The following is a 12,485-nucleotide window of genomic DNA, read 5'->3' on the forward strand; positions in this document are numbered from 1 at the left end:
AGGTCAGCTTTCCCACAATTCCCAGGTAAGAGGTGGAGCCAGTTCTGCATAGCCCTCAGACATCAACATGTCCCCAAGCAGCAGCCCAGGCCAGGGATGTCCACCTGGCCTTTGGTGACAACAGACCCCTGTTGCTGCAGGGCCACGGACATAGACATGGCCCTCGGTGTCAGCACAGGTCAGGACTTCACCATGGTTACTGGTACTCACATCAGACTGATCCTCACTACCCTCAGTTCTGGTCTCCAGTTCTGCCCTCTCTTCATCGTGCCAGAGTCCTGTTTCTCTTTCTCTTTTGTTTCTCTACCACTCACTTGCTCTGGTTGTCTGTTGTCATCTCGAGAGTACCTGTATGGTGTGGCACAGGGCCCTCTGACTGGTGGTCACCCTGGTTTCTCCTAGCCCAGGGCTCATAGCTTCAGCTGGTGAGCATCTCGGGCTCACTCCTGCCTGGGCCCTGCAGTCTCAGATTAACCTGCTGATGGGGAACAAGGTCACGAAGATCCTAAATACTCAACCATCACACTTTTCTATGTTTGATTCTTCTGTGAATCCCCTGGGGCAGATCATCCTGGCTCCAATCCCAGACATACAGGTGGGAGTTGTTAACCCTTGGTGCTTCTAATGTATGAGAATCATAGGCCCAGTGCTGCGGCAGAATGCTTCTCTGAGTGTGTCTTGAGCCTGCAGCATGACCGTCACCTGGAAGCCTGGTAGATGCGTAAACTCTTGGCCCCCATCTCAGGTCCACCGAGTCAGGCCTGTGGGAGTGGGATGCTCGGCTAGCTATTGAGTAAGTCGTCTAGGGTAGGTTGTGTATTAACATCCGGGGCCCTGGGATAGAGCTATATCCTTCTGCAGATCTTTAAAGCAGTAAGGGAGGGGCTTGTTACAGCAATCTCATGGTTTGCATCGCTTGGGTTTTGTCTGTAACCATGAAGTTTTAGATTAGGATCCGTGTGAGGTTTTATCTAACACTCTCTCAACCATTTTAATCCCCCTCTTCCCCCATTTTTCGTTCTTTGATCATTTGATAAGTTCTACACACTAGAGCTTGAGGAAGCTATGATTAATATAAATAGCAGCCATTATCCTCTTAAAGCTGACGGGATCCAGGAGAGGCATGTCTGACACTCACACTAGCTATTACGTGGTGACTGCTGTGCTGAGGAGACTGTGGCGCTGAGGAACTGAGCCACGGCAGGATGCTGACTCTAGGACCTGGATCTACACAGAGCAAAGCCGAGCTCTTCTTACTGCACATCTTCCTTCACATTACAAGGATCCCTTCCCTCTGGATTTCTCTCTCCAAGGCTGTGAGATTCTTGTATCGTTTTGGTCCGACTTAGAAACATTTTGCCCTTTCCTCTTAGTTTGAAACTATTTGCCGCCGATTTGGGTGCTGTGAGAGAGAGATCCCAGAGAATGATTAAGCTTGGGGGAGCAAATCTCAGAATCCACCTCTGGCTGCTGTAATCCACACATCTGAAGCCCAACCTCGATTGCTTTGTGCGTGACATGTCGGACCTGTGAGTCACACTGATCTCACAGATACAGAGAAGTCTTAGGGCAGTCTTCAAGTTTAATAATTTACAATGGCTTACCTTCTGCAGCAGAATAGAGCACAGCCAGGGGTAAGATTCCATCTTCTCGTAGAATGTTCAAATGGGCACATATATACAACATGCCACAAATATAAAACAAGGCAAAGATTAGAATTTCACAAAAAAAAAAAAAAAAAAAAAAACCAAAGAAAAGGATTTACTTGTCAATCTTTTGTTCCGAGCCTACAATACGCGGGCACATGCCACATAATTTTGGGGTTGTGTTTAAGTTCATTTGTCCACAATATATTACATTTTAGATTCTGATTCTGTAACCTGGTGGACTGCCAGGACCTGAGAGTTCAAAAATGTTCTCCGTCTGTCTTTAGTTCCTGAGGGCTTACTGCAGTTTGCGGTGTGTTAATAGGTAAATACGATTTGGTACTTGATGTATTGTGAGGCTGGATGTTTATGTTTCCCAGGGAACTGGCGATGCATTGAGGTAGGTTCTCTGCAGATTTCCCTCTATGACGTCAGTAACCCCGGCTGTTTAGCGAGCACCATCATTCATCTTAATGGGGTTTTCTGGGTCCGCTTGCATTGCCAGCCAACCTGAACTTGATCCTTGTGCCTGTCAAAATTAGGCAAGTGCCTTGCTAAGATCCAGACGCAGGATGTCTTCAGCAGCCTTCTAATCAGCTGATCTAATATGTTTATCTGAAAGAAATGAGGCCAGGCTGCCTCCCCTTCTAACAACCGCTGTTTCCTTCTCTCTGTTGACAGTTTTTATTGACAAGTCACGAGGTTCTGCTTGTGGTTTTCTTCTGTGTGGTTAAAACATTTTACAAAACAACCTTTTCCTCACTAGACATTTTATTTTTCGCACTTTTAGGAGTGGTCTGTCTCTTCTGAGGAAGTTGTGTTTTTTGTATTCTCACATGAGCAACCGACACTGGACTTGTGAGCTGTGTACATAGATCCTGGGATGTTCTTCTTCAGGGCCTGACAGTCCCATGTCCATTGGCACAAATGATGGGTGTACTAGGTATATATTTTAGTCCAGTGGTTTCTAAGATGTGTTTCAGGGATGGCTGGTAATGTAGCAGTTTCTTCTCAATACCTGAAGTTAGCACCTATAAAGTAGTAATGAATATATATTTAGGCTAGTCGTATATTGTTTTTACGGCAAAATATACACTCACTGCTGTTTTATTAGTATGGACACCAGCCATTGTGAATTCTGGTGGGTAAATTTATATTTACTTGGCTTCAGTTTTAGTAGTATAAGTTCATGGTCTGTTTAGGCCTTGACTGACAGACAGTCTCTGAAATGAAGAGTTTAGGCTCAGCAATGCCTGCCGTATGATCAAAGTCCTGAATTCCAGAGTTCTAAACTTTGCAATGAAACAGCCCTTGAAAATAACTTCAGACATGAAACTGCAACACACATGTGCATGTATGCATGAACAACACACATGTGCATGTATGCATGAACAACACACATGTGCATGTATGTATGAACAACACACGTGTGCATGTATGCATGAACAACACACATGTGCATGTACGCATGAACGTATACATATCCTTTGAATATAGTATTTTTTAATTAATTAACTAATTAATTTTTTACTTATTCACTTTACATCCCGCTCACTGCTCCCTCCCGGTTGTCCCCTCCCACAGTCCTCTAAGTGGGTGGGGCCCCCTTGGGTATTCCATCCCTGCCCCGGGCACTTCAAGTGTCTGCGAGGCTTCCTCTCCCCCTGAGGCAGCCCAGCAAGAATATATCCCACATATAGGCAACAGCTTTTGGGATATCCCTGTTCTCATTGATTAGGTTTTATAAAGTAGTTTTAAAACACTAAACCATAGTGTTAGGAAAGGATCTGGGTCTTGCTTGACCATAATCTACCCCGGAAGCTGTGTTCCTAGTCTTTTGCGATGTGGAGATTTTGTGAGGTGGTTTCTAATGCACAGTAGTGGCTCAGTGGATCTTGGCCATCTTCACCGAACACCTTTTCTTCCTCGTTCTAGATTAAACTCTAGGACAAACATCCTCACTGTGGCTTGCTCGAGAGGGTGCTGTGAACTAGAACTGAGGAAGGTTTAGGAGAGTCTGTGGTAAGGAGCCACAGAAGCCCGGGTAGTAATGCTGTTATATAATTGGCCCAAATCGCTCTGCAGATCAGCTGACAGGGCTTGGTATAGGTTATCCATAAAACAAAATTACAAGGTGGCTTCCAAACCTAGATCTGGCACAGGAGCCAGAGTCATAGCATACACAGACTCCTCAGGCCTGGGAGCTGTGGGGTTTTGGTTAGCTCAGGCATGTTATAAATCTGTACAAGTGGAGAAAAACAAAAGATGATGTCTCTCTGGCTGGCCCCCTGAATAACTGTCCCCGAGAGGCCCAGGAAAGCAAAGCTTCCCTTGCAAAATCCTCCATTATCTCTCTCAAATATGAGTTTTCCATGCAGCTGCATGGATGAGGGAGAACAGCGTTCCTAGACACTTACTGGCCCTGGGGATGCTGTTGACTGAGTAGACACAATGTGTCGTCCACATGCTAAAATGTTTAGCTTCCCAGAGTTTGTCCTGTCCTGGATTTTATGAACGGAATTGGATAGAAACAAAGAAGGCAAATTTAGCAGTTTTTCTGGTTCTTGGGAAAAAGAGGGTATGGGGCAGAATTACAGTTTTTGAATCGTTTGTCAGATGGGGCTGGTCACATCGAGTTGTCACTTAATTTGGATAAGCTGTCCTAATATCAAAGTATGGGTGCAAGTTAGGAGAGGCTTAGGTTGGCAAGCGGCACGTAGGAAAAGAAGTTTACGGATTTTATTGGATGTCAAGAAAGGCCTGAGTCACCAGGATGCTACAGCTGCCTTAGAGAAGAAACCAGAAAAGGGGCAGAGAAGATCTCCTGTTTGGTAGTGGGTGCTAGAGCAAAGAGCATTGGTACACTAGAGCGCATCACTGAGGAGGAAAATGAAAGGTAAAAGTAGGAAGATCCAAAGGGTAAACTGATTTTAACAATCAGTTAAAGGAAGGTTAGTCTGCTTTGTGGACACCTGGGATTTAGCCCAACCATATGGAAGAGGAGTGCTGACAAGTGATTTATTCTAAGAGAGAAAGTGGATGGTGTGTGTGTGTGTGTGTGTGTGTGAGAGAGAGAGAGAGAGAGAGAGAGAGAGAGAGAGAGAGAGAGAGAAAGAGAGAGAGAGAGACAGAGAGAGAGAGTATGTGTGTGTATGTGACTATGTATGTGAGTGTGTGTATGTGTGAGTGTATGTGAGTGTGTGTGTGAGAGTGAGTGTGTGTATGTGTGAGTGTATGTGAGTGTGTGTGTGAGAGAGAGTATGTGTATGTGTGAATGTGTGTGTGAGTGTATGTGTGTGTGTGACTGTGTGTGTGAGTGTGTGTATGTGAGTATGTGTGTGTATGTGAGTGTGTGTGTTTGTGTATGTGTGTGTTTGTGTGTGTGCGTGTGTAAACATAGTGGCTCTAAAGAAGGCAAGCATTTAAATTTTAAAATAATTAGGGCAGTTCAGGAGTGGAAAGAACCATTTCATTAAATTCTGAGCTTTCTGTCTCTAGAACTATTTGAGCCAAAGCCAAGAAAGCATTGCTCTGGTGTTCTGAAGGTCCTCAACACTGAACAAGAGCTCACGGTCAGTGACCATTAAGATCACTCCTGATTCTCATAGTCTATGACTTAAGTGAGCATGGTTGCCAAGGCCACGAAGGACACACCCCTTGGGTCTGACTCTGGCCAGCTCTGTGAGCTTCAGCTAAGACATTAACCCCAGCCCCCAGCCCCAGTTTCTTCATCTGGCTGTGACAAATGCCTCAGTTGCTCCTTGGTACATCTGGCCCCTTGTAGAGTCTTTAAGTTAGAACATGTGGGAAAAGGAAATTCTGGCCTGCTTGCTACCTGCCGTAAGTCTTCCTGCCGAGGGAAAGAACCGGAAGGACCTGAAGGCCAGGGAACTAACAACGCTCCGTTCACTTATTGGCAGGAGAAAGGGTAGTTGTGAAGAGGCAATGGGTTCCCTAGAGGACTCCCAACAGGATGCTGATTAAGTAACCCGTCACCTGCTTTCTCTCGTGCACCTGCACACAACCCAGGAGGACAGAGGCCGGGCCACCTCCGCACCGTCTCTGGTGGACTTCGTTCTCTGCTCACTCACCGAGCTGCCGTTGCCTTTTGAGTTTTGCCGACGGTCACCAGAATAGACACAGGAGCCCCGTGGCACATTTCTTCTCCATAAATCAATTTGTTTAATTAGCTTATACACTGAAAATCTAACAACAAATTGGCAACACAGATCTGTCTCCCACAATCCAAGAGGGGACTTAAAGATTTCATTTGTCCTAATGGTAAGAGCCCTCTGTCTCCGAGATTCCATTGCTGACTGGATGTGACTTCTTCTGTGGGCACCGGGTTCCATGTCCCTTTCTTCTCTGCCTGAGGTGAGGCTCTCCATCCCCACACCAGTGACATGTTCACTTCCTGACACCCCTTCTTTGACTTCTGTCATGCTAATATCATTGTCTCCAAATCCTGTGTTCTTCCCCCCAACATCCTTAGCAAACACTTATCCGTATATACGTTGGTTTGTTTTGGCATAGACAGAGAAGGCAGGAGTGGAAAGAACCAGAGGAACTCTCTCCTCCAGTTCCTGAGGTCAGCTGGGGAAGAAGCGAAGTGTGTTGCTCGTAACCACTGAGGAACTAAAACCTTCGCTCCTTGGCTGGCAGCTCCGGCCATACCCCTACCCCCTCCAATCCACACAATTTTCTCCCATCTCTGTTTCCATAGATTGGAAGTGAAAACAGCTGTTAAAAATAAGAACACATGAGTCATCCGGCATCTCTGCGTGGTAATTACAGTTTCCATCCTGCTCCACCCAGTCCCTCCCAGTGTGCCAAGCCCAGTATCACAATCCCACTGTGGGGAGAGCACCGCTTGTGGGGAAAGCAAAAAAAAAATTTTTTTTTAAAGGACAACCTTAATTTTCATTTTCTAATCCTCTGAGGTTAAACACGGAGTTGGGTGCCAAGCCAAGAAAAATAACAAGAAAGACGATACGTTAATTTGAAAAGTCGATTTGTGGGACAGGCCAGTTTTCCAGTCTTCCACTATGAGCAAATCTCTGTGGTGTCGATGTCAGTGATGGGTCCGTTCTTCTGTCATTCTGAAGGTGCCACCCTAGGCTTGCTTCATGTTGCTCTCACGACGAAGAATGTGTAGCTCTTGTAGATGCCCTGAGCTGTGTTTTCTCTAAGTGTCTGGTGCTTTAGAATCCAGTTAACCTCAAAGGAGGTAATCCATAATCTGCCAAGACAGGTGATTCTCTCAAATTACACCCAGTCACCATGACAACCATTTAATCTTGACCGGTAATCCTGCAGGTCTAAAGCTACGCCACCACCTTTCCCCGTAGTGAACCTGCTGCGTTCGTTCTAATAGCATCTACACCTGCAGATTGTATATTATGTAGATTTTAGCTTCTGCCGAGAGAGCTCTGTGCCCTGTTGTAGTGGACACTTGTTTAGTCCCCTTTAGTTCCCCTTTCTAGGAGTGGATTTCTTTGCAATCTGATTAGATGTGTGTGTGTGTGTGTGTGTGTGTGTGTGTGTGTGTGTGTGTGTATACCGGGCATGAAACTTACCAAATTTAGGACCAATGCATTCTAAGTACACTCTCTATCACACTGAGTTCACTGCAGAAGTGCCTGGTTAATTTTTTTAAAATTTTTAATTATATTTATTTATCAATTTATTGTGTGCATTTGTGTAAATATGTATGTGCCACGGTGTAAGTTGGAAGACAGCTGCAGGAGTTGGTTCTTTCCTACAACCATGTAAGTCCCAGGGATTGAACCCAGTTCATCCATCTTGGCAATGGTTTAAGCCATTGGTTCAGTTATGAAGTAGCAACAAAAATAATTTTGGGGGGATCAGCACAGCATGATGAAATGCATTAAAGGGTCACAGCATCAGGAAGGTTGAGAACCATCACTCTCTAAACCACTTTGCTGGTCCAGGGTTATTTTTGAGTTCCTTTTCCACATCCAAACCTCTATAATTCTGTTATCATCTCTTCCTCCAAGAGCTGGTTTTAGCTGGAGTGATGACTCGTGCCTGTGATTCTAACACTCAGAAGGCTGGGACAGGATTGTGAGTTCTAGGCCAGCCTGCATTAGGTAGTCAGTGTGCTGGGTTACAGAGGGCGTCCCTCAGCAAACCTGGAGCGAAAGAAGGCCTCAAGCTAATTTTATGTGTTGGGAAGAGAGACATAATTATCTGGGGGGGGGGTTGTATTTTTGTTTTGTTTTTGATTTGGGTTTTTTTTTTTTTTTTTTTTTTTTGTTTTGTTTTGTTTTTTTTTTTGGAGGGGCGAGGGGGAGATGCAAGACAGAGTCTCTCTGTCTAATATCCCTGGCTGTCCTGGAACTTACTCTGTAGGTCAGGCTGGCCTGGAACTCATGGAGATCTGTCTACTTCTACCTCCTAAGTGCTGTGATTAAGGTGTGAGCCACCGCCACCGGGCAGGAAGACACATAATGTGACTTTTGGAATTCCAGGCAGGTCATTCAGACCCAGCTTACTTCTCTATACCTTAATTCCCACTACCGACAGGCTTTCCTTTCTGGTGTGGTACCATTTCTCAGATGCAGGAACAAACTTGTCAAGGTTGGGTGGGGTCAGACACCTACCCAGTTCTCAACGGGACCCTTCGCTCACTATTTGTGACCTTAGGCAGGCAATTGGCCTTGTCAGCCACGTCTGTCAGATGAGATGATAATAATTCTTTGCTCTGGGATTTTTGTCAGTTCTCAGTGAAATGGGTGACATGCTTAAACACATGGCACGTTGCTGTGTGACAGCTATTGGCCGTTTTCTCGTGCTTAGATTAGCAGACGGTGTAGACAGGGCTGCCGTCAGCTTACAGAGAAGCAGGACTTCAGTTTGAGCTCAGATGCATCACATCAGATGACTCACATGACAGGTTTCTTACTGGTGGCATGAAGTGACTGGATGCCCAGGGACAGCATTTGAGGCAAGGCAGGGAGAGAGGGGAGAGAGGGGGCGGAAGGCGAAGACGGAGAGAGGATGGGAGGTAATGGTGATCCTAACCACTTCACTCGGTAAGGGATGGGAGGGTGGATAAGCAGTGTAGCGGACACTCGTGATGAGCTCCTGCTGGACCGCCTGCTGAGCACCCCGAGTTCTCGTACTTTCATGCCCACAGCGGAGAACAGGCCTGTCATACTTGAAGAACTACAGAATGTGAAATGACACGTCTTTATTACATGCTCCTTTTCTTTCTTCTAGATTACATGAAGCAGACAACATTTGAAGCCCAAGCCTTCTTAGAAGCTGTGCAGTTCTTCCGTCAGGAGAAGGGTCACTATGGCTCCTTGGACATGATTACCGGGGATGAAGTCCAGGTACCGAGGGGCTCAGAGTTGTGGATTCTCTCTGTCTGTGTGGTGGGCCTCGGGGCCACTTAGTGGACGGTCTGCAGAAAGCTGCAGGAATAGAAGACGTGGTTTCCAAGTCACCTGCCTGAGCTGTCTAAGAGCATCTGGTCAGTGAGCTGCGGGCACCTAACTGCAGACCAGCCGACCTGGCCTTCCGCAGGGCAGCCCGCAATGTTTCTGTTAGGCCGCCAATCTGTAAAACCAGACGTTTGTTCACAGTGATGGAAGTGGGATTTTAGGTGTTTTGGAGTACGAGCCAAAGGCTTCTGTGTTGTGTTTTTACACACCCACACATGCATTTGTACGTATTATTTGTATGTATTAGTGTCTGATATTTTACAGAGGTGCATACATTTAAAACTTTGAGAAGCTGAAATATTTACAGTACTTTATGCACCAAAGAAAACCTGAAGGGTTTGATACTGCCTGGCCTAGAAAATAGACAACACATTCAATGGTTAACAGATACTTAGTACGAAGACCTGCGTTAAAATGCTCTTGTGTGGTTTCTGTAATGTGCGAGTCCTAACTGGGCCTTGGCAGTCTCACAGAGTGGGAAGGGCAGTTCCTACGGAGGAGTGACGTGTGCATTCAGTAACTTCGTTCCCTCTTCTGGGTAGGCCACTTGCTTCCTATTTTCCTTCTCTTAAAAACCTTTATGTTTTATTTTATTTTCCTATGTACTGGCATTTTGCTGGCATGTGTGTCTGTGTAAGAGGTTTGTGTCCCCTGGAACTGGAGTTACTGACACTCATGCCCTGGGGGTGCTGAGAACTGAACTCTCTGGTCCTCTTGATGAACAGTCCACGCTCTAAACCACTGAGCCTTCTCTCCAGTCCCTCACTTAAAGTCTTAATCATATGTTAGTTCATATTTCTTTACACTGAAAACAAAGGTTTAGTAGATCTTTTCAGGGGTTAAGTGTGTATGTGTTTGTGTGTGTGTGTGTGTGTGTGTGTGTTTTATGTCCACTTTTCCTTTTTCCTTTAGACTGACATGTGCTAAGTGCTAAATAAAGGGCAGAAGAGCTGAATGACTCTTTTTAAATTGCTCTCTTAGTAGTAATGACTCACACAAGCGTGGCAAGCCTGATGGCTATTTTAGGCAGGGGTCCAGGCAGAACGGTATCTCAGAAGAACTTCCTGGCAGGCTGTTAAGGTGACATATTTGTGTGCCTGGTGAAAGCATCAACACAGTTTGTGCGTGTCAATACGAGCTACGGGCGTGATCAAATGAACTCATGAGGAAAGAACAGTCTGCGAGAAAGTCGTAGCTGCAGGTATAAGGTGGGTTTGCCTCTGCTCGGCTCACAGAAAACACCCCACGTTTGAAGTCTTGTCTAGTCCTTCTAGTCTGGTGGGGCCAAGGGTCCCATCTGGCATGGGTTTGCCTTTGGGGGGTGACCTTCCTCAGCCTCTGAGAGGAAACACAGTGCTGTGCCCTTGGGGCATAGTTGGGTGACCTCAGTGAATGTGCTGCGTCGGTTTGGATTTTGTTGTTGTTGTGAGGGGACAGGGTCTCAGCATGTAGCTCAGGCTAGCCTCAAGCCCTTCCCCTACCTCTCTCAACCTCCTTCGTCACACAGGAGGCACACAGAGCCAGTACTGTTTGGTCTGTTCATTTTGATCAATCTGATGACATCTTTCGGTTCTTATACTAGTGATGAAATTTTCTTCCCCACGTTCCCGACCTTCCCGGCAGTATAAATGTGTTTATTTATTTGATTAGCTAATTTCCTTCAAAAAAGCCCATAGGCTTCCCTCTTGTTTATAAAGAGCTGGCCTGGAGGGACCGGGTAACACCAGAGTGGGCAAATGAGGGACAAAGCAGAGTCAGGATGGCAGGGAGCTGAGGTTAGAGGATGAGGAAGGTGGTGTCAGTGTGAGAAGGCATGGCACCTCAGTGGTTCTGCCAGCCTCAGACCTCCCCCTCCCCACAGTGGTTCTGCCATCCTCAGACCTCCCCCTCCCCACAGTGGTTCTGCCAGCCTCAACCCAAACCCCCCCAGTAGCCGCTCTTCCCCCTCTTTCTTTTTTTTCCCAGACATATTTTTCTTTTCAAGTCCCAAGGCTGTAAAATAGAAGCAAATTTCTTGGAACACCATGTGGGAAAGAGCAGAGGCGAGCTGTAAGCCCACCCAGACGGAATGTCGCTTTCCTCTGGCCTTCGTGTATACCATTGGGTCTTCTCACATCTATTCACACTCACACTCAAAGCCAGTCCAGTCTCTGCTGAAGGACACACTTGGAGAACTGGGATTCTCGGCTTCAACCACGACACCATCTCAGCCACGACAGCATCTCAGCCACGACAGCATCTCAACCACGACAGCATTCCCATTCTGTTTTGCTTTTGTCTCCATCCACCTTAGCCCTCTCTCCTCCTGCCATACTTGAGAAGTCTTGGCATAGGTTCCAAACAAGTCCTCACTTATCTGGGCAGGATGTGGCCTGGGGACCATTAATTACTCCCCGAATCGAATGACCAGACCTGCTGATTTCCAGTATGTTTGCATACGTCAAGTTTCTATAAGATCCCTGCAAATGGTGATCTTATAAGATCAAGTCTTAATGAGGTAGATTCACACTGCCCCAAATGGGAGCCCTTCAGGCTGTTCTGAGCCTAGCAGCTCCCTTCCCAGGCACCCAGGGGCCCAGGGCCTCAGCCTGCTTGTCCTTTCCAGCCTCAGAGCGCTCATGTTCAGTCCAGCTAGAGCGTCACACCCGGCCATAATGGAGCCCTGGAGAAAGGCCAAGGCCAGTGAGCTTGTGAGGGTTTCCACTGACTTGTGGCTGACCAGTGAGCTCAGAGAGAACATCCTTAGTTCCCAGAGTGTAGTTTGAATTTTTATGAGGAGGAGGAGGTCAGCTGTTTTGGATACACATGATTTCAGCTCCACAGACCAAATGTCTCTAGGGATGCTTGGCTCTGCTGCCTGCTGACATTCTCAACAGAGCCCTGGCCTTGCTGCAGGCCTTAGTGTGCACCCTGCTGTTGCTGCTGAGCTGTGGTCCTGAGAAGACTCCAGGTTGAGTCAGGGCAGCAGAGCTACCTCAGCAAGGCTGAGAGCAGGGGGAGGGGTCGACATGGCGAGCGTGTGGACTACTGCTCAGATGCAAGGGAGCGTGAGCATTGGTCAGCACAGCTTCAGGATGGACTTAGGAGCATTCCTACGGAGCACTCTGGGAGCTTTCGGCGCACCCTCAATTCTGCTTAGCCCACACGTGTCATAGTATTTGGTGCTAATTTTATCTTCAGATTGTTTGCCTAGCAAGGTCCAGATTTCGTAATGATGACTTCCATAGACAGTCACGCTATTCCAGCCAGGGCATGGGTGTTTAACAACCTCTGTCTCTCGTCTTCCCTGCATGACTGCAGGAGGAAGCGACTGTAAGACCCCGTGCTGTCTCTTTCCGTCCACGGAGAAACGTTTAGCGTGAGGGTTGGC

At 46.8% G+C, this 12,485-nt stretch overlaps 1 protein-coding gene across 2 annotated transcripts in view; it reads left to right on the plus strand.

The window, feature by feature from the left end:
• Positions 1-12,485, plus strand: part of NIBAN1 (niban apoptosis regulator 1) — a 148,091-nt gene that overhangs the window by 108,337 nt on the left and 27,269 nt on the right. For both annotated transcript variants that reach the window (XM_080917565.1, XM_080917566.1), the window contains one exon: positions 8,889-9,004. In XM_080917565.1, coding sequence (XP_080773691.1) covers positions 8,889-9,004 — 116 coding nt within the window. The remainder of the gene's footprint in view (positions 1-8,888; positions 9,005-12,485) is intronic.

Source organism: Micromys minutus (genome assembly GCF_963924665.1).
Source record: "Micromys minutus genome assembly, chromosome: 6".
NCBI classification, from domain to species: domain Eukaryota; kingdom Metazoa; phylum Chordata; class Mammalia; order Rodentia; family Muridae; genus Micromys; species Micromys minutus.